The sequence below is a fragment of the Acomys russatus genome, chromosome 13 (assembly GCF_903995435.1).
Source record: "Acomys russatus chromosome 13, mAcoRus1.1, whole genome shotgun sequence".
NCBI lineage: Eukaryota > Metazoa > Chordata > Mammalia > Rodentia > Muridae > Acomys > Acomys russatus.
In genome coordinates, this window is record NC_067149.1 from 71098064 (window position 1) to 71122265 (window position 24202).

Below are 24202 nucleotides of genomic sequence, written 5' to 3' on the forward strand. Positions count from 1 at the left end.
GACTTAAAGAGCACTTTACAGCAGCATCCAGCTTTCCTATGAAATACTCAGCATCTTAAATATTATGTACACGTCTCTTCTCGCAGTAAGCTACAGACTGGCTTCAGGTTTGTTGGATGGGGTAAGGAGGGCAACCCATTAAAACTATCCTAGAGAATGTCTTTTGGCAGAATAGCAGGTATCCGAGTTAAAAATAGGAGGGTCAGTTTGTTGTTTTGTGGTCTTTTTCAAAGTTTAAATCACTCTTTGTTCCCCCTCTACGTGAACCTCAGTCACCACTGCTGAGTGGAGATCGGCAGAGGCGCCGGCTCCGGCTCCTCGGGCTTCTGGGCAGTGGCTTTCTTACTGCTGCAGCAGGGCTTGAAGAGGTGCGTGTCGATGAGGACTTCCCCAAAACGGCCCTTATAGATGATGCCACAGCATATTTTCTGTCTGAAAGAAAAAGGTGTGGAGAAAAAGACATATTACAAGCTCGCATTTTCTGAAGTTGGTTCCCTCCTACCATGGAGCATCCAGCTCAAGTGTCAGGCTTGGCTGTAAGCCATCTTTATCCGCTCGGAAATTTTCCCAGCCCTCCAACTTCCATTCTATTCCCTTGGAAGACTTTTTGGTTAGGAGTTTTTTGTTTTGTTTTGTTTTTTTGAGACAGGGTTTCTCTGTGCAGCCTTGGCTGCCCTGGACTCACTTTGTAGACCAGGCTGGCCTCGAACTTAGAGATCCGTTTGCCTCTGCCTCCCAAGTGCTGGGATTAAAGGTGTGCCCCACCACCCGGCAGGAGATTTTTGTTTTTTAAAAACATATCCCACTCCTCTCTGACTCTCTCTACTGCCTGTTGCCTTTTGGTCCCCTTTATTTCTATGCTTATTTTTAGGATTCCCATATTTGATAAATCCTCACCAGATTATCCATAAAAATAACCTATTCCTATCACTATCCACATGTCGTACACGTCATGCAGTGTGTGTGCAAGCGTGCGTGGGGAAACTACAGCGCAAGGCTGGGTGTCGTCTTCTTCCGTTGATCCTCACCTGGAGCTCAGCGGTTTGGCTAGACCAGCTCGCCATCAAAGGCTGCAGTCCTGTCTCTCTGCCTTCACTGCTGAGGTCAAGGAGCAACCTCAAGCTCAGCTAAGTTCCAATTATAGTAAACTTTCATTTCCATTTATATGGGGGTTTGTCTATATTACGTTGCTTTGCGGGATGTTATCTCCCTGTCTCTTTAGTTTTAAACTTTATCTTGTATAAAGTATACTTTACCCCTTGGTAGAAAATAAGTGATTTTTGATCAGCCAGCTTTGAGTGTTTTAACCAAAACTACCATCACTGTGATCACTAATTTGCATTCTATTATTTCTTTGTTCTAGGCAAAGCTAGGTATGGACTGAACCTAGGTCCTTACACATATTAATTGGGGAACCTATATGCCCAGCCCTATGCTATATATTACTCTATTTTTTCTGGTTCCCTCTCCCTGTCTTGCCACCCTTTCCTTTTTCAAATTCTAGTTACTCAGTACATTTTATTTAGTCACCAAAACATTTTAAATCCACTATCATCAGCTGGGCTCCATGGTGCACGCCTGTAATCCCAGCACTCTGGGAAGCAGAGGCAGGCAGTCTATAAAGTGAGTCCAGGACAGCCAGGGCTACAGAGAAACTGTCTCAACAAACAAAACAACAAAAATCCACTATCTTAAATACTTCAGACAAGTAGTTAGCCTTCTCCCCGCCCCCGTGTGTGTTTGTAAAGGTACTCACGGAGGCCTACAGATATCAAGTTACGGAGAGCTGTAGTTATAGGCAGGTGCAAGTGGCCAGACAAGGGAGCTGGGAGCTGCACTCAGGTCGTCTCCAAGAGCACTAACTGCTCTTAACTAGAATGTGCTCTCTCTCAAACACCAGGCAAGCCCACTAGCTTGTCTTCATTTTAAACTCCCACAATTACTTTTTGGGAGGGTGAGGTGGGGGTGTATTTCAAGTCTGGGCTTTCCTGAGTAGCCCTAGATGTCCTGAACTCGCTCCACAGACCAAGCTGGCCAGGAACTCACGGAGATCTATCTGCCTACCTGTGCCTCCCAAGCGCTGGGATTAAAGGTACATGTGCCTGGCTCATGGTGACATAATTATTAAACTTGTACTTAAATTTACCTCAATATCTACTATTTCATCCATTCCTCAATCTTAATCTGATATCTTTGTCTTAGAGTCAGCTTGTAGGTCCAGCCAAAATAATTTGATTCATTTTGAAGCAGGGTCCCGCTTCCCCAATGGACTTTAGGCATGTGACCTCATCGCTCCAGCCAGCTGTCTTAGGCATTTGTTCATAAGGTTTTTATTGTTTGTTAAATATAGTTTTATATTGAGTATCTTTCTCTCTAGTTATCTCTCACTTTTTTTTCTTTTCTTTTCGAGAACCATACACACACAGGGTTTCTCTGTGTAGCTCAGGCTGGCCTCTGTATCCCAAGTCTGGGGATTAAAGGCACCATGCGCAGAACTAATAACTCTTGGCCAACTGAAGACTTATATACTGTTTTCTGGCTTGCTTTACACTTGTTTCTAAGGATTCATCTTTGTGTCTCGGTTGTTCCTGTGAAAGCAGAATATTTTCTCTGCACGGTGCTACACTGCTCTTCATAGTTCTCAGCACATCTGCAGAAAATATTTTCTATTTTCTGTGTCCTAGGGAGCCTATTTATTCCTTGAAGATATTTTCTTTTTTAAAATTGTCTACACCCTACCCAGATCTAGCCAATGGACAGGACATTCTTCACAGTTGAGTAGAGTGGGGACTGACTTTTACATGAACTCTGGTGCCCCATATTTGACCATGTCCCCTGGATGGGGAGGCCTGGTGGCACTCAGAGGAAGGATAGCAGGCTACCAAGAAGAGACTTGATACCCTATGAACATATACAGGGAGAGGATGCTCCCCTCAGTCACAGTCATAGGGGAGGGGAGTAAGGGGAAAATGGGAGGGAGGGAGGATACAAGGGATGAGATAACAACTGAGATGTAATATGAATAAATTAATAAAATATATTTTAAAAAAATAAAATTGTCTGCTTTTGGTCTTTGGCCACATACATACTTTAAACCCGGCCTGAATGTTCCCTGTCTCCACAACAGGTTTTTGTTTAGCTGGTTTGTTTGTTTGTTTGTTTGTCTTGAGGCAGGGTTTCTCTGTGTAGTCTTGGCTGTCCTGGACTCGCTTTGTAGACCAAGCTGGCCTCGAACTCACAGAGATCCATCTGCCTCTGCCTCCCAAGTGCTGGGATTAAATACATGCGCCACCACCGCCCGGCCCCCCATGACAGTTTTAACTGCCAACGTGACATGATCTAAGTGAGGAGGGAAAACTGCCCCTTGGACTGAGAAGGAGCTGAGCACTAGCACACGGGGGTTCACACATTTCCTCAGCTCCTGACAGTGATGATGATGTGGCTGGTCCCCAAGCTTCTGTTGCTGTGACCTGTAGCCTGAAACTGTGAGGTAAAATAAACCCCTCTCTCCCCCAGGTATTTTATCACAGCAGAAATGAAAATGAAACCAAGATACCCACTGATGACATTTTAAGAGACTTTTAACCACTTCTCCTTTTTTCAGTGAGAACTGTCAGAGCAGCTATGCCTCACTCAATCAACACGACATGAGGACCTCGGCTATGCCTCCTCGCATTGATTTCACAGGAAGAGCACACACAGCCCAGAGTCTGCTCAACTCCCGCTGGTCCAGCTCCTGTTTGTGCTGTCAGCTACTAGCTTGTGCCTTTACCTTTTCCAGTAGGTGAGATCTAAGAAGGAAAAGACTGGAGCTCTGTCAGAGCTGGGAGCCATCTCCGTGTCTGAGCCATCATCTGACTGGTTACTGTAGCATGGAGACTGGGCGGGAGAGGCACTTGAGGTGGTGCTGTGGGCATCAGAATCTGCATTAAAAACAGACGACATTCTCAGCCTCACCACGTGCAACTGCTGCCCTACTTCTCTAACTCAGAACTACTGTGCATTTAAAAGCAAGAAAACAACAAAACAGAGCCAGAGGCACCCAGAGCTATGTAGAGACCTGATGCCCAAAAAATAAATAAATAAATAAATAAAAGCCAGAAAATAAACCTTTGGTTGATGGACACTATGCTCTATACTATAAAAATCACAACCACCATTTTAACTTCCTCTAGCCCAGGAAACAGGTTTATTTTTAATTTCACACGTGTGTATGGATACATACACATGCACCCTTAGAAACCAGAAGTTAACTGATGCTCTGGAGTTGGAGGCTAGAGGCTATTATGAGCCACCAGATAAAGGTGATTGCTGGGCCCAGCTTTGGTCCTTGACAAGAGCATGCTGAGCCGCCTCCCCAGCCCCACTAAAACACTTTTCTGTCGGGTTTACGAGGGCAGGAAGTGCAGTTCAGTAGTGATGTGCTTTCCTGGCATACATGAAGCCTTGGGTTATAAGGAAAATAAAAGCTTACAAACCCAAGGATCTCACAAATTCCTCTTAATAAATGCTAAATAACAAAATTAAACATCTAAATGAAGTACCACTTGTCTTTATTAGCGTGCTAATTCACGTTAATAGACGGTATTCAGCTTCCTAGAAGCAAAAGCAAGAGTATCAGTCACACCTTAAAGGAGTAAATCAAGGGGATGTTTAAACCTCCCAGTAACGGCAGCAGGAAGCTATGTGCGGGAGGCTCGCTTTCCTAAGTGCTGAGGACTTTTAAAAATAATCCCAGCACTCAGGAGGCAGAGGCAGGCGGATCTCTGTTGAGTTCGAGGCCAGCCTGGTCTGCAAAGCGAGTCCAGGATAGTCAAGGCTACACAGTGAAACCTTGTCTCAAAAAACAAAACAAAACAATCTGAGACTTCAGTGTGCACCATTTTTTCTTAACACTTAAGAGCTGGGATATCCGTAGACTTTAGAACACTGAGATATATAGTCATTACATAGAGTGAAACACAGACACTGTAAGTCTCCATCGGTTAGGATTAGCCAGGCATGAAGACAGGTGGGCAACAAGCAGAGCCTCAGCCTTCTCTGACTCAGAACCACCAAGACTCCTCGCAGCTCCTACTTATCTTTTCTCCTATAGTCATGACTCAGTAAAGGGATGGAAGGAGACAGCCTGGCCATTCCATTTGCTGTGAACAACGACATTCTCACCATGAAACACGCCCGTCTTTAACCCAGCAGTTCTAAGTCAGGCTGAAGCAGGCACTACAAACTGACAAGAGCTGCGTGTCTTTTCAAAGTGTAAACTACACACACAGCCTTTACCACCAACAGTCCTGGCACCCAGCCTGAAGCCCACACTCACATGCAACCCCAACACACCATGTGTGTCTTACACCTCAGAGCCCAGAAGCTACTTCACTCCGTGTGATCTGTGATTTCTAAAGTTACTTTCCAGAAACCAATCTCCTTAAGCATAAAACCCAAATAAGTAACCTAGCAGTGCACAGTCTAGAAAACTACAAATGTCAATAAAGACACAAAGTCTTGGTATGACTTGAAAAAGTAGCTATCTCCTTCACGTACTCTCTGTGTGCGAGACAGAGAGAGCGAGAGAGAATTTGCTGGCTTATGTCCATGTACTTTTCACCCATGATACGTGAAAGCCAGACTTTACAGAGGCAGGGCCTCTCACCGAAGCCTGCCAGCCACCCTGCCCCTTATCTGGCTCATGAGTCTGCCCAGCTTGCTGTCGCTGCTGCATGTGTTTGTGTGTGCACATCGGCACACATATTCCCACAGTGCAAGGGCAGAACTCAGAGGACAACCGTGGGTCCCTCTCCACTCCGGGATCTTGCAAGCCCCTTTAGTTACTTTATGATATCAGAGTTATATTTCACAGAAATAAGAACATATTATTCACCAAGTCGATAGTGCCTTCCAAAGGCTAAGACTCTAAAACAGGAAGTGCTTAGGAGACAGTAAGCAAAAACAGGATTCACGGTAGGTAAACGAGCCCTGAGCGCTAAACATCACAAACTCACTGTGGCGTTTAAATTCCTTCTGCAGTTTACTGATCTGGTTGCTTTTCATCCGGTTTCCAGACAGGGTTTTCACTTTCTTTGGTTTCAGTGTTGTCTTTAGACTGGGTCCTGCTCTTGCGTCCACCACCTGGAAGAAAATACTGAATATTTAATACCGTTTGGGCCCATGCTTACCTGAGAACCAGTTTTATACAAGAGTGTTGGAGGGTTCATGGGTACCTCTGTCTGTTACATGGCAAAAGAGTCAGCCTGCTATGGCCATTCTGCACGCTAACTCTACATGCTATTAACCACAGAAGCGCGCCGTCTCCAGTGTTTGGCACGGCATGGACCTACTTCTTAGGCCTTCAAGGTAAAAATGTTGCCATCACTTGCAAATGTCACAATCCTGATTTTCTCAGATAAGCTATTAAGGAAACGCTTATTTACATACTAAGTTAATGGGTCCACAAGAAACCTACTCTAATAATTTAACACTGTCAAAGGACAACACTGTGCTGCGTAAAGAAAAACACCTTCCTACTTATGCCAAATATTATATGCAATATAAATTTCATACATTTGCCAGAGACAGGTCAAAGTTGTCCTCTGCCACCCTAGGAGCCTGAGGCTAGCCAGGGTACACAAGATTGTGTCTTAGCAAAGAGCAAAAAGAAGCATCTGAGAAGCCAGCTAACATTATAAAAGAATTTAACAAAACTCTAGACCAGGGCACTGAGTTGCACAGCTTTAGTCTAGCATGTTCCAATCCCTAGGACCGAAAAATAAAAAATAAAAAGCATCGTGGGCTATAGCAACAGCTCAGGGACTAAAAGCGCCCACTGCTCTTGCATAAGTGAGCTTGGCTCACAGCACTCACCAAATGCCAGCACCAGGGGTGCAGTGCGGTGTGCACGGACATGTAGACACTCATGCAGAAAAAATAAAACCATGAAAGTACTGCTCAAGATCATCTCAGTTAAATTATGAGGGGCTGCTCCTCAGTCAGATTCGAGCGCCACGCCCAGCAACCACACCAGGCAGCTCACAACTGCCCGAGGCTTCAGCTCCCAGGATCCAGGATCCCCAACCCCACACTCACACAGTTGGAAAACACAAGAGACCCACATGACTCTTAAAAAGATCTAAAACTATATATTGTGAAAATTCTAGCTGGGTGTGGTGGCGCACACCTTTAAGCCCAGCATTTGAGAGGCAGAGGCAGGTGGATTGCTGTGAGTTGGAGGCCAGCCTGGCCTACAAAGCAAGTCTAGGACAGCCAAGGCTACACAGAGAAACCCTGTCTCGAAAAACCAAAAAAATAAAATTCTAGTGTCATGAGCAAGCAACGCCAACAGAGCTCACATATACTGCTGACCTAATCACAGCATGAACACAGACCAGCATCCATCTAAGCTTTTATTTATAGGTAGTGTCTCATTCAGGCCCACAGTAGCTCTGTGGACAGCTAAAAGCTTTGTAACCTGCAAGTCTACAGCTAGTTAAGCAGTAAACACAAAACTCACTCAAGACTGTGTTCAAGAGTTCAAAGCCACATGTCATTCTGAAAGGGGGGGGGGGGGATCCATGTCTAACTCTGGGAATTGCTAGTCTAGGAGACACTTCACAAGGCTGGTGTTTCTGTTTACTCTTCTGGCCTTTCTGTCTAGTGACACACAGGCCGGGGGTGCTTATGCTCATGTTGTTTAATACAGAAAGAGAAGAACTAACATGGTTCCAGTTTTTCTTTGATCCTGCTGGCAACTTCTTCCATCGTTTCACAAGCAGCACACAGGCATTGCAGATGTCTCCTGAGCGAGTCTCATGCAACCTGACAAGAAAGCAACATGGCGTCACGCTTTTCTCTCGTACGGACTCGTGTGGATACCTCTCTTGGAGAAAAACACATCCATGTATGGTTCATAAAGGCGATTTCTAACTATCGTAACATGACCTATCCCATTGTCTCTCTATGGAATTTCAGATATGGAAATTACTGCTCTAATAAGCAGCCCTGCACCCACCCTTGTATGTAGGAGCAGCCCTGCACCCACCCATGTATGTAATAAGCAGCCCTGCACCCACCCATGTATGTAATAAGCAGTCCTGCACCCACCCGTGTATGTAGGAGCAGCCCTGCACCCACCCATGTATGTAATAAGCAGTCCTGCACCCACCCATGTATGTAATAAGCAGCCCTGCACCCACCCGTGTATGTAATAAGCAGTCCTGCACCCACCCGTGTATGTAATAAGCAGTCCTGCACCCACCCATGTATGTAATAAGCAGTCCTGCACCCACCCATGTATGTAATAAGCAGCCCTGCACCCACCCGTGTATGTAGGAGCAGCACTAAGCGGAGTCAGGTGTTTTAAAAGAAGGTCTTTTATGTGTTTCATTCACTTCTTTACTGCTTTTAGACAAGGCTTCACTATACACCGCTGGTTATCTGCAACTCAAATCTATTGACTGGTGTGGCCTCATAGAGATCGGCCTGTCTCTGCCACTGAGTGCTGTGATTAAGGCATGCACCACCATTCCTGGCCCCTAAGTGGGGGGAGGGGCAGGGTGGGGAAGCACACATTCATTTGAAGTCAGGTGAGTGGTGAGAAGGAACAAGGGTAAATTTGATCGAAATGTACAGACATGAAATTTTCAATTAAAAAAAAAAAAAAACAAAAAACTTCTAAGAGACCCATTCAATCAGATCAATGCATTCCATTTCTTTCTTTCTTTCTTTCTTTTTTTTTTTTTTTTTGAGACAGGGTTTCTCTGTGTAGCCTTGGCCATCCTGGACTCACTTTGTAGACCAGGCTGGCCTTGAACTCACAGCGATCCACCTGCCTCTGCCTCCATAGTGCTGGGATTAAAGGCGTGTGTCACCACGCCCGGCTCTTTTTTTTTTTTTAAACAGCCTAGTGTGGTGCTGCACTTGGCTCAGCACTCAGGAGGCATGGGCAGGGGGGAATCTCTGTGAGTTCAAAGTCAGCCTGGTCTACGGAGTGAGTTCCAGGACAGCTTAGTTACACAGTGAGAGTGGGCCTTAAAAAAATAAGGGGTGAGCCGGGCGTGGTGGCGCACGCCTTTAATCCCAGCACTCGGGAGGCAGAGGTAGGCGGATCGCTGTGAGTGCGAGGCCTGCCTGGTCTACAAAGTGAGTCGAGGATGGCCAAGGCTACACAGAGAAACCCTGTCTCAAAAAAAACAAAAAACAAAAGGGGGGGGGCTAGAGAGATGGATCAGTGGTTAAGAGCCCTGACTGGTCTTCCAGAGGACCCAGGTTCAATTTCCAGCACCCACTTGGCAGTTCACAATTACCTAAACTCCAGTTCTAGGATGCCTGACACCCTCACAAAGACGTGCATACAGGTAAAACGCCATGGTCCGGGCGATGGCTCAGTGGTTAAGGCAACAAACATCAGGAGCACGTGTATTCAAAATCCAGAACTTATATAGAGCCAGGTATGGAAGCAGAAACAGGAGAATCTCTAGGAGAGCTAGCTCACAGGCAACACCTAGAATAACTGCCTCTAAGGCAAGGACCAACACCCAAGATTGCGCCAACCCCAAAGCACATACAAGTACTCCAATGTGCACGTGTGCCAGCCAGTGGTGGCACACGCCTTTAATTCCAACACTCTGGAGAAAGAGTAAATTTCTGAGCTTGAGGCCAGCCTGGTCTATAGAGCAAGTTCCAGGACAGTGAAAGCTACACAGAAAAACTGTCTCAAAGCAAACAAACTAAAATGCATATGCAATCAATCACAATCAATGCCTGTCTCATGCAAATACATCAAATACATGCATAAACATGTACACAAGATCCTCTCTCTCTCTCTCTCTCTCTCTCTCAAGCACTAAGTTTTTTTTTGTTTTTTTTTTTTTTAACCCAGGTAGCTTATAGTTGGAAAGTTAACATGCTCTGTAAAGTTTCAGGGCAGAATATTAAGTATATTGTCAGCTAGTTAAAATGTAACTCTATTGTTTACAAAGACAAAGTTAAAAACTATTATTTACAAAGAACAAAAAGTTCTTAACTGTAAGCTGAGTAACCTGTCAGCATTGACTCATGAATCCTTAATAACCGAGATAATAGGAAACTAGTGATTTTAATTATTAGCACAGCCAGGCAGTAGGGGCGCACGCCTTTAATCTCAGCAGTCGGGAGGCAGAGGCAGGCGGATCTGTGAGTTTGAGGCCAGCCTGGTCTACAGAGGGAGCTCCAGGGCAGCTAAGTCAACACAGAGAAACCCTGTCTCAAGAAAACCAAAAAGACACACACACACACACACACACACACATACACACAATTATTTCATCATCATCATCATCATCACCATCACATCGCTCCCATTGCTTTGCATGGAAATAGTTGCGCACACATTTGACCATTTCCCCCTCTAAGAAGGGAACACAAGTAGCCTTACCCAAAGCAGCTCTGGAAGTCCTTCTCATAGCGCTTGCTGTCCGTGAACCGGGAGCTCGAGGACTTGGCTCTGCAGATGCAGCAGCCCTCTATACTTCGGTACATCTTTGGCTTGTGAAAACCAAACATCTTCTCTTCTGGGCAGTAGCTGTGAAGACAAGGGGCGGAGGGCAGTCATGAGAAGCCATGTCTCCTCTCCTACACTCCAGTACACAGAAATACAGGAAAGCGTGTTCACTAGGAGACATGCACCTCCTCCTTCGCCTCTTCTGGCAAATGCTCTAGAAACGGGACAGCATCATGGGCTAACGACATCACAGTCCTCACGGGGCACATGGCTGGCTACCTGCAGCACCTACCAGCATCCAACCGCCCACTCTGGGCTCCAGGCTCTGCACAACCCTTCTCTTCTGCCTTTCACCATAAGCTCACTCCAGCTCAAGAGCTGCCCTCCCCCAGCTATTCCCACGGTTCTATGCTCTCTCTATTCTCTACCTCTGGGTGGTCTCCTTTCTCTCACAGAGGGAGGGCCCTGGCTCTCTCATATCTGTAATAAAAACCTTAACCACATCATGAAGTGGCAGCGTCTGTACTGTGTCTTCTCACATACCCATATGCCAAAAAGAATGTGCCTAAAACTTTAGTCACAACAATCTTGGTACTGAGCGGGGCATGATGCTGCACACTCATTTCTGTGAGTTCCAGGCCAGCCTGGTCTACAAAGAGAGGTCCAGAACAGCCAGATCTCTTACACAGAGAAATCCTGTCGCAAAAACAAAAAACAAAACACACACACAACCAAATCTTGGCGTTTTGTGCCTTTGCATTAATGCAATTCCCCACTAGGAAAGTGTGGGTATTTGCTATGAGCACCCAGGTTGTCCATGTACACCAACCTCACCGCCATGCTCTGTGTATGTGTGTGTGTGTGTGTGTGAATTCTATAGTCACACTTAGCTGAAAGGAGGACATGAAGGCGACAGAAATCCATGCTTCCATATCCATGCACTGCTGAGTGAAAATGAACTCCTAACACTAAGGAAAACAAAACTATCTTCAAGCTGGAGGCCAGTGAGAGCCACTGAGCGTGCAGCACAGGAATGTCACGAGTTCAAGGTCAGCCTAGTCTGCCAAATGAGATCATTAAAAAACATGGGAACCAACCAGAGGGTCCCAATGACCCACTACCACAAAAGCACCACACAGAGCAAGAAAAGGGAGCACTTACACCCCCAGAACCACCCTTGGGATTTTAGAAATAAAAACACGGGCTTCTTCCGCTGTGGCACTAGCTCATCTCTTGCCTGAGTGCTCTTCAGTGGACTGCAGGAGGGCCATGGAGAGGCCCGGAAGTAACTTCTTTCTAGGGGCGTGTGTTACCACTGTTCGAGATCAAAGAAAGTGCGAAAATATTGAGGTTTAAAAAAAAAAAAACTTCTGCTGGGCAGGCACTGATACATCCAGCTACACAGGCAACTGTCAATCTGCTGTTTCTCATGTTTTCTTCGATGCAGAAGGCAGACAGAGATGGATAAATAAGATCAGTAATGCTCTTTATTAAGTCTAAACTAGCAGCTACCTGAAAAAAAAATGTTAAGATAGGAAAACAAAGTAGCTGGATCATTACAGAGTAAAAGAAAAATAAGAGTGCTCTAAATAATAATAATAACAACAATAACAACAACAACAAAAATCTGAAGAATGAGACTTTTAAAAAACCAGACTCACAGGAAAACTTGAGGAAAATGCTCTCCCAAGTCACAGCACTTTAGCCACAACAGTGTCAAGTGACAGACTGCAGGAAGCAGACAATGTAGTCCCTGAATGTGTGTCTGTTTCTTCTCTAACTGCCCTAGCCATCAAGGTCAAAAGTCCGCAGTTCCTCTCACAATCATCAATAGCACTAGGAAACCTCAGCCTCCTGCAGAGCAAGGAGGCTCCCTACCCTTCCCTCACAGTCCTCTCCCTCCCCCACAAGACACCATGCCAAAACTCCAGGGCACTCAGACTGTCTCTAAGCTGTGAGGCTAGCCTCCAAGGCTACATAAGCCAAGAAGTCAGTATGGTTCATTTACCACCACGGACAAGCTGTGAAGAAATGCTATGGTCGCTGCTCAACACTGAGGCTTTTTAAACAACAGTCACTGTCAATCAGTAACTTTCTCGGTGAGGACAGACACAAAAGTAACCCACAGCCTCTGTCAAGACTTTTAGTTCCACCCTCAACATCTCACACTCCTGTGCCTGGCTTTTGCTTGAACAAGAGCAGAACCGAGGTCCATCCTCCTCTAGACAGTGCTGTGAGAAAGGAAGCAACCGTCAAAGAACACCAAAGCTGCCTTACTGAGCAACTGTTAACTTCACTAAAGCCTTTCCTGAGCGTTCCTCAGGCCCTAAGAGGCACCTGGGAGTCTGCAGCAAACACACAGGGGTGTTCCTTCCCAGCCTTGTTTACAGCGGCCCAGCTGAATGCTGGTTTGTACTTAACCATTTAGAAGTTTGGAGAGGCCTGAGATTAACTGAAAATATTTTCCTAAAACCTAAGGAGCCACTTATGTCCAAAAGAAAAGCATCTACCAAATCCTGGAATGAAGTCACAGACACAGCACAGCCTCCAAATCAGAGAAGGGGACCGGTGGGCTTTGGCACGGGTTGGTTGTAATTTTGAGATGTCTGGTGGCAGTTCTTTCCTTTTCTGAGTTCCTGTGGAAGCTTCTAGTTTGTTCACCTGGTCACCTGTGCACCACATCTGCATTGGCAAGCACTCTCACTGCACCACTCATTCCGGCCCAGAGCCAATCACCTGCTTCCTGACTGAGTTGAGCAAACCCCACAGTCTCATCCTTAAGTTTGTGTTCGAAGGACAGCAGAAAATTAGACTTAGAAACAAAGTAAAAAAACAATCTGATAGGATTTAAAATACTGATTGAAAAGGCAATTTTCTAAAGTTACAGATAGTGGTGGTGATGGCCAACTGAGTTATCTAAAACCACAGAACTGTATGCATAACAAGAGTAAATTTTATGACCCCCCCCAAATTGCATCTCAAAGTCATAAATGCAAGCAGACCAGAAGCTACAAGCTATGATTTCTCAATTTATTATCCGCAATAAATAGTTACTATGTAATAACGAACCCACTCAACATACACTTTCCTACGACTTCCTTGTGTAAATATCCTATAACAGTGATCCCAGAGTATGGCTACTTTGTTGCAAAGTGAATAGCTGGTAAATTATAGGGGATGCGTAACTTAGAAACTCTGCTCAATAAAGAAGATCAAAGAGGGCTGAGCTGAAGCCATGGCGCAGGATATACTCTCACTCTCAGCTCCCACACCGGCCGGCGCATGCCCGCCTCTAACTTCTGCTCCAGGGGACACAACCCTTTCTGGCCTCCACTACACCCCCCCCCAACGTGTGTGTGTATCTGTGTGTGTGTGCCACTCCTGTAACCCAGCCCTCAGAATGTTGAGGCAGAGCGACAACTACAGCTGAAGACTAATATACACAGGGAGTTCCAGGCTGGAAGCCAGGCAGCAGTGACCAACATCTTTAATCCCAGCACTTGGGAGGCAGAGGCAGACACACCTCTGTTAGTTGGAGGCCATCCTGGGCTAAAGAGAGTTGCAGGGCAGACAGAGCTTCATGGAGAAACACCATCTCAAAAAGAAAAAAAGAAAAACAAAGAAAAGAGGCTGGAGAGATGGGTCAGCAGTTAAGTGCATATGTTGCTGGAAGATACAGGTCCAATTCTTAGCATACATATGGTGGCTCGCAACCATCTTTAACTCTAATTCCAGGGGCCTAACACCCTCTTGGCCTCTTTGGGCACCGGGAACATATGTGGTACATGACACATGCAGGTGAAATGCACCTAAAACATAATAAAAAATAAAAACAAAAAGTATCATTTAAGTTCACCTTTACTTGTGTCTCACAATAATAAAAATCAAACAAAGGATCAGGGAAAAGGGAAAGGGCGTAGGCACCATGTCTGGTCACAAAGGTGGCAAGAAGAAGGCCCTGATTCGGGCCAAGGCTTTCCAGCAGAAAGAGAAAGAAGAGCTAAAGCCTGGAGTTGAACCCTCCCCGCTTCCGGCCACAGGTAAAATGAAAAAAATCCAGTGGAAAGTCAGCTATTCCTGGCACCTGACCTGGTGACCCTCTTCTATTCACAGTCCCCACCTATAGCCACAACAAAGCATTATGCTGGAGCCTGTAGTACACGGATTTGTTAATAACCTAAATAAAAACAGTGGGATCCACCCTCTGGAGATGCAAACAGAAGGCTGACTTTTGCTCTTTGCTATTCATTCTTAACCAGGAGCACCACACTCACCCACGGCAGTTAACATCATCACACCTTCATTCGACATCAAGAACCTGAAAAGGCAGAGCGGCTGAATAAACTCCTTAAAACCAGAACAGATGGAAAGATAAGCCACCTGTTAAGACAGCGCGCTCCACTGCAGGGTACTACAAAAATAGATGGCAGGAGCAGGAGCAGGAGGAGGAGGAGGCAGGAGGAGGAGGAGGAGACCGCCTTGGTAAAGTAGCCAGAGAAGGAAGCAGCTAGACACAGAACAAAAGGAACCAGGAAACAATCTGAAGGCAGCTTTAAAAAGCCAAGAGGAAAGATGGGAAAGCCAACATGAAAAACCGCTGCTGAGCACTCAGTACCTGAGCACTCAGTTTGGGGATCCCCAAGTTCCTGCAACCAGTAACACGGGCGGCTGAGTCAAACGCGGGCTATCTTCACAACCTGTGCTCACAGGACTTCGGAACTGGAGCAGCCACTTGGCTGGAGAACTCCCAAACAATGAAGCACACTGCATCAGCCTTGAGGGAAAGCAGGGGAGCAAAGGGCACACTACTGTCTCCTCCCCGCTCTTCCAAGACACATGCCTACTCCCCTGCGTTAGAGGACCAAACACATACCCTGTATCCCTGAGAAAGCATAAGCTGAGGCGTTTTTAACTGTGGTTGCACTCAGCAGAGTCTAAATCTCACCTCCTAAGAAAAGGGTCCATCCAAGTCTTCTGCTAAGATAGCACAGGTTGACAATTAAACCACAAACCCAGGCCTGCGGAAGTTTAGATGGTATTTTAAAACATCTGCACAACATAAACGGAGAAATAACTGACCCACCCGGATACCAGATGAGGAGCAACGTGGGAAGGGTTGGGGGTCTTCGTATGGTTTTAAGAGGAAAATTACCAGTTACAGAATTACATAGTACGTGGTGAAAACGGATCTGCTGCTCCTCCACATTTAAGAAATTGCAAGCTGGGCGCGGTGGCGCACACCTGTAGTCCCAGCACTCAGGTGGCAGAGGTAGGCGGATCTCTGTGAGTTCGAGGCCAGCCTGGTCTACAAAGCGAGTCCAGGACAGCCAGGACTACACAGAGAAACCCTGTCTTGAAAAACAAAACAAGCCGGGCGTGGTGGCGCACGCCTTTAATCCCAGCACTCGGGAGGCAGAGGCAGGCGGATCGCTGTGAGTTCGAGGCCAGCCTGGTCTACAAAATGAGTCCAGGATGGCCAAGTCTACACAGAGAAACCCTGTCTCCAAAAACCAAAGGAAAAAAGAAAAAAAGAAAAAAAAAAGGAAAGAAATTGCTTTTAGGGAGGCTGGAGAGATGGTCCCGTGCTGCTCTTCCAGAGGAAGGCCTCTTCCACAGCACTTTCGTTCATGGGCAAACACCCAAATGCATAAGGACATTTAGCATAATTAAAAACAAATATTTTTTGAAAAAGGGGGTGGGGGTGGGGAGAAATTGCTTCCACTCAAGCTTGGTGGCACAAGCCTTTTACTCCCAACACTCAGGAGGCAAAGGAAGGTGGATCTGAGTTTAAGGCCATCCCAGTCCTGAGTTCAAGAACAGCCAGGGCTACACAGCAAAACCCTGCCTCGAAAAACCGAAAGAACAAAAACCAAAAACTTGCTTCTAATTTTACTGGCCCTTCAGCAGGATTCAAGGAAATCTCACTCCTTTTGCCAAGGGTGCTGTAAGGCAAGTGTATGAAAACACGGGGAACTTCCTTTTTTCTCCCTTTCTTGAATTTGGTAAGATCTGCACATTACTGAAACAAACTCTTCCATCCCCAGAATATGTCCTGGGTATTCAACGGAGTCTTCTCTGAAATGTAACTGGGGGTGGGGGGAGAAGGAGGGGCGTCAAGACGCAGAACAAGGCACAAGCGCAGAACAAGGCACAAGCGAGGTCTGTATTCCATTCAGTCGGGATGAGCAGACAAACACGTGACTCAGACTTCAGGAATGTTCCTAACCATTAGGTCACCTTAAAATAGGGCTAAATCTCAACGCTTTGAATATCACACACCAACACCAGGGCTAGCATGGGCCGGAATTCAGCACTGACAGCTGTTTTTGCTGGTAGTAAGGATGGAGCCAGGCCTGTGCACACTCAGATACACTCCTAACTCAGCTGACAGTTTTGTTCTAACGCCAGCTCCTCTCTCTCCCACTGCCCTCTCAGTATTTCACTTCCCCAGTAGTCTGCACTGGTGCACTCTCAGGAAATTCTCCCACAACCCTGACCTGATCCTATACACAGCCAAGGGACCGCCAAAACATTCTAAACTTGAAATGCTCCAAACTGATGGTAACACTGCCCCTCCAAACACGTCCCTCAGTGTCTAACTTCCTTGGTTATGATCCACAGCCACAGACAAAAATCTGAAAAAAATTAACTGATCTCTTACTTCTCTGTCTCTCCACGAACTCTCATAAAGATCCTTTGATAGTCCGCTACTTTCTTCTGTTTGTCTTGGAGACCGATCTCTTGTCAGGACTGACTTGGTTAGCTTCCTACACCTCAAACATTAATCATCCTTCCAGCATACCCACCCACTCTGGCTGCAAAGCTCTGAACACCTTGGCAAGGAACTCAAAGCCTTTCAGGATCTACCCCACTGCCTGCCTTCCAGCAGCTCCCACTTATTTTGAGGGTAGAGGAGGGCGGTTTCGAGACAGGGTTTTCTCTGTGTAACAGCTCTGGCTGTCTTGGAACTCCCTCTGTAGACCAGGTTGGCCTCAAACTCACAGAGATCCGCCTGCCTCTGCCTCCCAAGTGCTGGGACTAAAGGCGTGCGTCACCACCACCTGGCTTAACAAGTCCCAGTTTTAATAATGGTCCTGCACCCAGCCCTAACCCCGGGCCAAGCCAGACCTGATAACCAGGCACTCGGTACCCAGGCTGGCACTTCTGTATGGGGTGACCTCCTATCCCTCCCTCAGGGAAGCTTATTCACAAGATGTTCTCATGCTTTTATTCCATTAAAGTTTGTTTAATTTCTATTGGTGTGTGTGTGTGGAGTCACCTCTCCAGCCCCTCACCATTTCAATTCCCTTGTTTGTTTTGTTTTTTAAGATAGGGTTTCTCTGTGTAGTGCTGGCTGCCCTGAAACTCTCACTATAGATCAGGCTGGCCTTGAACTCAGATTCGCCTGCCCTCTGCGTCCCCAGTGCTGGCACTAAGGATGTGCACCGCCAACCAGCTCAATTTTACTGTTGTGAGGCAGGGTCGCCCGTCCAGGAAGCCCTGAACTCACCATATATCTGAAGATGACATCAAACCCTGGATTCTCCTGCCTACATCTTCCAGGCCTGAGCCACAATGCCCAGCTCTTTCACACTTTTGTTAAAATATCTAAGAAACAAGATTTCACTTACTTATTTACTGCGTTATCTCCTCTGTTCAAGGGTTTACAACCCTGGCCAGGGCAGTGGTGGCGCACGCCTTTAATCCCAGCACTGGAAAGGCAGAGGCAGGGAGATTGCTGAGTTCCAGGCCAGTCATGACTGCTACACAGAGACCCTGTCTGGAGAAACTAAAGAGAAGTTAACCCTGGCAGGACGAGAAGTTTAGAGCACTGCTGCTCTTCCAGAGGACCCAGGTTCAGTTCCTAGCACCCACATGGCCAGTCAGACCATCTATTAACTCCAGTTCTAGAGGATCTGACATCCTCCTCTGGCCTCTGCAGACACCAGGCGTATACTTGGTGCACATACAAATATGCAGGCAAAATATTTACACATACAAAATAAGTGGAAAAAAATTAAGTTTTCAAAACTAATTTTTCCTTAGTATTTAATCTATGGACTTCTGTAATGTAAGAAAAAAAATAAAAAATAAAAATAAATAAATATAGATTTCCAGAAAATGAAAGTCAAATGAATCACTAAGATTAATGGTAAAGAATTTTCATAACACATGGTAGAAAAATATCTTGTTCTCATTTCGAGAGGGAAGCAATTAGGAGAAATGAGCCTCACAATTAGGACTACTGCAATCCAGCATTCATTAACACTAACCAAATGAAACCGTCAAACCCAATCAAACTTACAACACGCAACTATGAGGGAATTCTTCCAGCTTAGGTTTCGACTTCTGTACCAGAACAAAAATCTGTCATAGCAGCCACCCCGTGACCTTTGTACTTCTGGTGCTGGAGGAGAGCCTCTCTCTCACCTTGGAAACAAATGCCTTTCTTTCTGGACTAGATTTTTAGATCACTCCTACAATACTAGAATTCTGAGTTGCAGGAACAATTTAAAAGAAAGAAAAGACATTTGGGAACAGAAAGACAATCAAGAATTTCCTACGTAAGTCTGCAAAAATAAATTAATTAATCAAAAATAAATAAATAAAAGTGCAGGGACCCCAGGGCAGCCCCGCGAAGGAATCAGGAACAAAGCGGTGACATTTACTAGGTCTTCACCGGACTTTTTGGTGTAAAATGGTTGAGCCAGATCTGGAATGACAAACAGAAGTTGAGGGCACTGTCTTCCTAGAAGTGGTTTCTGCGGGTGGGGGAGGGGCCCCTCAGCATTCACGGTCTCTCTGGGCAAGGTAACTGATCCAGGCTTCGGCGCTACCTATCCAGCCTCTGTGAGACACAACAGCTGCCTACTGCCCACGGCTCGGTCATTTTCAACCCTGCGCAATCGGCATCACTGCCATTATCACAAATGGAAGGAAAAAAAATGGACAAAGTAAAATTGTAGGCATTCTTTTTTGTTTTGAGACAGGGCCTCTCTGTGTAGCCCTGGGTGGCCTCAAACTCAGGGATAGCAGGCCTGCTGGCCTCTGCCTAAGGGCCAGAATTAAAGGTTTATAGGCGCCACAACATCCGGCCCCCATTCCTAGGCATTCTGAACAATTAAGCTAGTGCTCCAGAAATGTGTTACCTTTCTTCCCACTTAATCGGCTTTACCATCTCCAGAGGGAAAAGGAGGTTTTTAAAAATAATTGTTTTGGGGCACTGGGGAGACAGTTCAAATCCTGAAAAGATTTGTTTTTTAATTATGTGTATGTGTGTAAATTTGGGTACACACAAGCTTGAAAGTACCCAAAGAGGCCAGGAGAGGGCGACACATCTCCCGACGCTTGAGTTAACAGGTGGCTGCGTTCCACCCGGCATGGATGCTGGGAGCCTTTAGGAAGAGCAGCAGGCAGACCTAGTAGACCTATTTCTAAACAGCTGCGGTGGGCTCTGCGTGGAAACGTGCTTTGTCCTCAAAGCAGCCTTAGGAACTTAGCTTAAGATCTTCCCACTGAGGCCAGGAGAGAAGGCTCAGTGTTGAGTGCTGCCTTCCACAGGACTCAAGTTCAATTCCCAGCACCCACCTGGCAACTCACAATTGTCTGTAACTCCAGTTCCAGAGAATCTAGCACATTCACACAGACACGCATGCAGGCAAAATGGCAATGCACATAAAAAACAAGCAAACCCTTAAAAAAAAGTAAGACTCTTCCATTTAAAAGGCTTGGTGCCACATGCCTTCAATCCCAGCACTTGGAGGCAGAGAGGCATGAGGATCTCTGAGTTCAAGGCCAGTCTGTTCTCCAGCGTGAGTTCTAAGACAGCCAGGGCTACACAGAGAAACCAGCCTTGCTGGGGAAGGGTTATTTTATAGCTGTGGAGGCAGCGCAGTGGTACAACACTCATCTAACAGGTGCTAAACCCTGGGGTTCAAAGCAAGCAGAGCAAGTTTAGGGCTGGCAAGTGACTCAGCCAATAAACCCTGACCACATACCTGAATTATCCTTAAATCCGTGAGATGGAGAGGGGTCCAACTCCCAACTAGTCCTCCGGCCTCACGGACAGATACACATACACACACGTCCTTTAAAATCTCCGCCCACAAAGATAACACAAGACGGCCTTTTTCTCTTAACTCATTCAAGCCTTTCACAAACATCATTTGATTATAAGATGATTGTAAGAACAGAACCATACAGTTCTACACGGCATGTGCGGACTTCCCTAGGATGCTGAAGTCGGGCAGTAAGTGGACTTTAAAAAAAAAAAAGTTTGCAAAGCACCTCAAGTTCTTTTCACATGTCCCCGGAGCTGCCCAAAGGAAAGCCAGGGTTATAACATCCAAGGTTTTGGGGTTTTTTTTTTTTCCGTTTTCTTGACACACGCTGTCTTAAAGGATGCACCCAGGATGGGTTGCCTCTCAACCAAAACCTGAAAGGAATGTGTTTCTCTAATAACAAAACAATAATCGGGGAAGCGGCCTTTGGTTTGTGTGGGGCACCAGGACAAAGCATCCCGGATGCTATTTCCCAGTCCAGGCCACACCTGGATGCCGACAAACTTACTGAAGCACAGGAGGAACGGAGAAAGAAGCAACACACAGAGTTGCTGGCTGGATGTCTAGACTGCAGGCAAACCCCAAATACCAAAGAAGCATCCATGTGTCAAACCAGCATAATTTTTGAGCTATGCCTGGAGCCACATACCAAAAAAACTTAGCTTGGAAAAAAGTGTAAGAGGGGTAACTCGAAGGTCAGCCCCAGTTCCCAGGAATTGTGAAGCCAGCAAGGGCTCCTGAGCAGTGTCTCCTTGCATCCTTTACCTCTGTGAAAGGCCCCTCTCCCTAAATGCAGGCGTTCTCAAGGTCACCTCTGAGATTTATGCGACTGCTGCATGCTTTAAGGCCAAAACACATAACATCCTCCAAATCATCTGAATACTTAAAAAAAAAAAAAAAAAAGCCGATTCCTGAGCTTTCAGTGTTCGCTGTTGCAGCACGACTCAGTAAAAATTGCTTTTCAAGTCTGGCAAACTTCAGTTCAAAAGCAGGTGCTTTCAGCATACTGCTAAAAACAAGTTTCCCATCTCTTACTAAAAGAAGGCAAAAGTTGCCTGAACCTTCTTTCTAGAAAACACGAAGAGGGCGAAGAGCCCTACTTGGAACGAACTCCTAACATGGAAGTGGGGTACGGGTGCCCGTCTGGCTCCGCAGTCATTCTTCACCTGCAGCAATGAAAGGTGAGAAAATAAAAACAAGGGGAGGGCTGGGGTGCTGGTTACCAGAACAAACTGCACCGGTCTCCGAGAGCCGCCCTGCCCAACCTGCCCTGGGCTTCGCCCGTCGCCCCACGTGTAAACACACAAAGGCGCACGGCACGCACCCCTCGTTCCTCAGTCACCACTTCCCAGAGGGCTCGAGGGCCGGCGCCCCGAAACTTCCCCGCATGTATCGCTGGCCCCGGGGAAGGGTCAGGGAGCGCCACTCCTCGCGGGGGGCGCAGCGCTGCAGGGCCCCGGGCCCCACGCGCCACCCTCACCTGCGCTGGAACAACGGCCCGCGCCCCGCCGGCGCCGCCCGGAGGCCGCGCCTCCGCTCCCGGGCCGCTCCGCACGCTCGGCCTGACGTAATTCAAACATGGCAACAGTTCCACTTCAAAGGCGGATGCACGGACCTCCCAGACGCGGCCTCCGGTGCCTCGGAGCTCCCGCCACGCGTGCGCCCCGCCGGGCGCGTCCCGCCGCGCGCAGGTCGCCCGGTGGCCGCAGCCTGATGCGCGCCCACGGACACAGCCTCGCCGCGCCGCCTAAGTTTCCGAGGGGACCAGAGGGACAAAAGCAGCCCTGCGCCCCGCCCGCGCCCCGCGCCGCTCGGGCACACGCGGCCCTTTGTTGTCCGGCGACGTCGGGGCGACCCGGGGACCCACGCGAGCCGAGGTGCACTCGGCCGCCAGCCCCTGGGGCCAAACTTTTGCCGAGTCCCCCGATCAGAAACGCCCGGAGGTCCCCGCCGCGCGCACGCCGCGAGTTGGCGACTTTTCGCTGTGCTCTGGAAACTGGCAAGACGCCATCACCAGGAAATCACATTGTCCTGCTCCCGACAGCCCCGACGGCGACCGCAGCCCCCGCGGCTCGATTGGAGCCGGACACACTCGGATGCTGCGCGGTCGCGGCCCTAGGCACGTGGCTTGTCAGGTGAAGCACTTGCACAAAAAGAAAGAAAAAAAAAAAGGAAAAAAAAGAGTTGGGTGCCTTGCGCGGCGGGGCGCGCCGCCGCCTTCGGTCGAACGACGTGGTTCCGCAGGCCACAGCCACCCCTCGCGTGGCAGCCGCACCCACGCTACAGGTGACCCAGGGGGGCAGCGAGCGAACTTTGGGGGTGCTGAGACCACTCAGCACCAGCCGTGTGCGCAGACCGCGTGCTGCTGCGCGCTCATTGTCGCAGCCGCGTCCCTGCGGACTTGGCCAACAACGCCACACCGCGTGAGTGCGTCGCGCAACCCCGGCGCTAGCCCTCGCCGGCTTCAGGCAGTGGCAAGTTTAAGTTTCCAAGCTCCGGCTTTGTTGTGCGCCCGCGTGCAAACCGTCGGGAGCGCAACACGCGGGTGCACACGGCGCCCGAGCCCCTGGCCGGAGTCCACAGGGGCTCTGCGACCTAGACCCTGCTCTCCGGGTCCGTGGGGAACCCTACGACTTAAGTCATTGTCACCCTCGGCGTGGATGCAACTCCGCCGCTGCTCGTTCGTTTCTACGCTGCGCTCACTTTCCCCACACCCTGACTTTCGGTTTACCTCAAATATCCTCCCCAATTAAGAAGCGCATATCCAACACCTCCTTACAAAAGAATCCGGAGTCCGGAGAGCACGAGGACAGCGCTCCCCGCGTTGCCATCTCCAAGACAAAACTTCCTGTGTGTTTGTGTATAGGAAGGACGGAGGAGGCGGGGGAGGCAAAGGGAGGAAAGAAGAAGAAGAAATCACAGAAAGCAGAACCTCGGAGACAGTTCTGCACCAGTGTCCCAACTAGAATCACCCACCTTCCACGCGCAGCAGCGTCCCCACGGTGCACACTGCACCAGGCCGGCCACCCTGCAAGCACTCCCTCCGCCTGCGCCGAGTCCAGAAAGATTGTCTCCTGCAGTTCTTCAGTTGCTACCGCGGACGGAGGTGTAGATTCCGCTTTCCCTCTGCGCACGCGCGGCTACGGGACCAAATTCTCTTGAATCGAGCTGATTTGCATACGGGCGCGTGCGCGCGGCGGGGCGGGGCGGGGCACGGGGGACAGGGCAGGGCGTCCGCGCGCGCTCCCGCGGCCTCTATTGTCCTTTTAAGGGGAGAAGCGGCGAGGCGCGGGAAACGCGGCGGCCCGCGGGGGTGGGGCCGGGGGCGGGGCCTGCCTACTACGCAACGTCACGTAAACAAACGCCCCGGGGAGGGAGGCGACGCGGGGGCGTGGCGGGCGCAAAGGTATGGAGAGGTGAGCGGTTCCCCTCAGCCGACCGCACCCCTTAGGACGCCACTGAGCTTGGAAAGTTCTGGAAGCTACTTTTGCAGCATTCCCGCGCCTGTGCGCTGAGTTGGCTTGAGGTGACAGAGAAGGTTGCCCTTGGAAGCTCCCGCTGAGTTTATGCTGTTCCCCGCCTTTCCTAAATTCTGTTTGTAGGTGTCTAGCTTTGCATTCAGATCTTTAAAGGTCTAGCTGGTGAGACTGCTCAGAGAGAGCCGACTTCT

At 48.1% G+C, this 24202-nt stretch overlaps 1 protein-coding gene across 3 annotated transcripts; it reads right to left on the bottom strand.

The window, feature by feature from the left end:
* Positions 1–253: 253 nt before the first annotated feature.
* Sinhcaf (SIN3-HDAC complex associated factor) lies at positions 254–23651 on the bottom strand. 3 transcript variants are annotated; one of them, XM_051155627.1, is made up of 6 exons: positions 23509–23651; positions 10406–10552; positions 7710–7809; positions 6000–6126; positions 3773–3923; positions 254–432 (listed from the first exon to the last, which is right to left on the bottom strand). In XM_051155627.1, the coding sequence occupies exons 2-6, from the start codon at positions 10531–10533 to the stop codon at positions 273–275; spliced, it is 666 nt and encodes a 221-aa protein (XP_051011584.1). In that variant the 5' UTR covers positions 10534–10552; positions 23509–23651; the 3' UTR covers positions 254–272. The 3 variants fall into 3 exon arrangements, with proteins under 3 accessions (XP_051011584.1, XP_051011582.1, XP_051011583.1); XM_051155625.1 differs by lacking the exon at positions 23509–23651 and adding an exon at positions 23264–23370; XM_051155626.1 differs by lacking the exon at positions 23509–23651 and adding an exon at positions 23312–23365.
* Between the last annotated feature and the right edge of the window lie 551 nt (positions 23652–24202).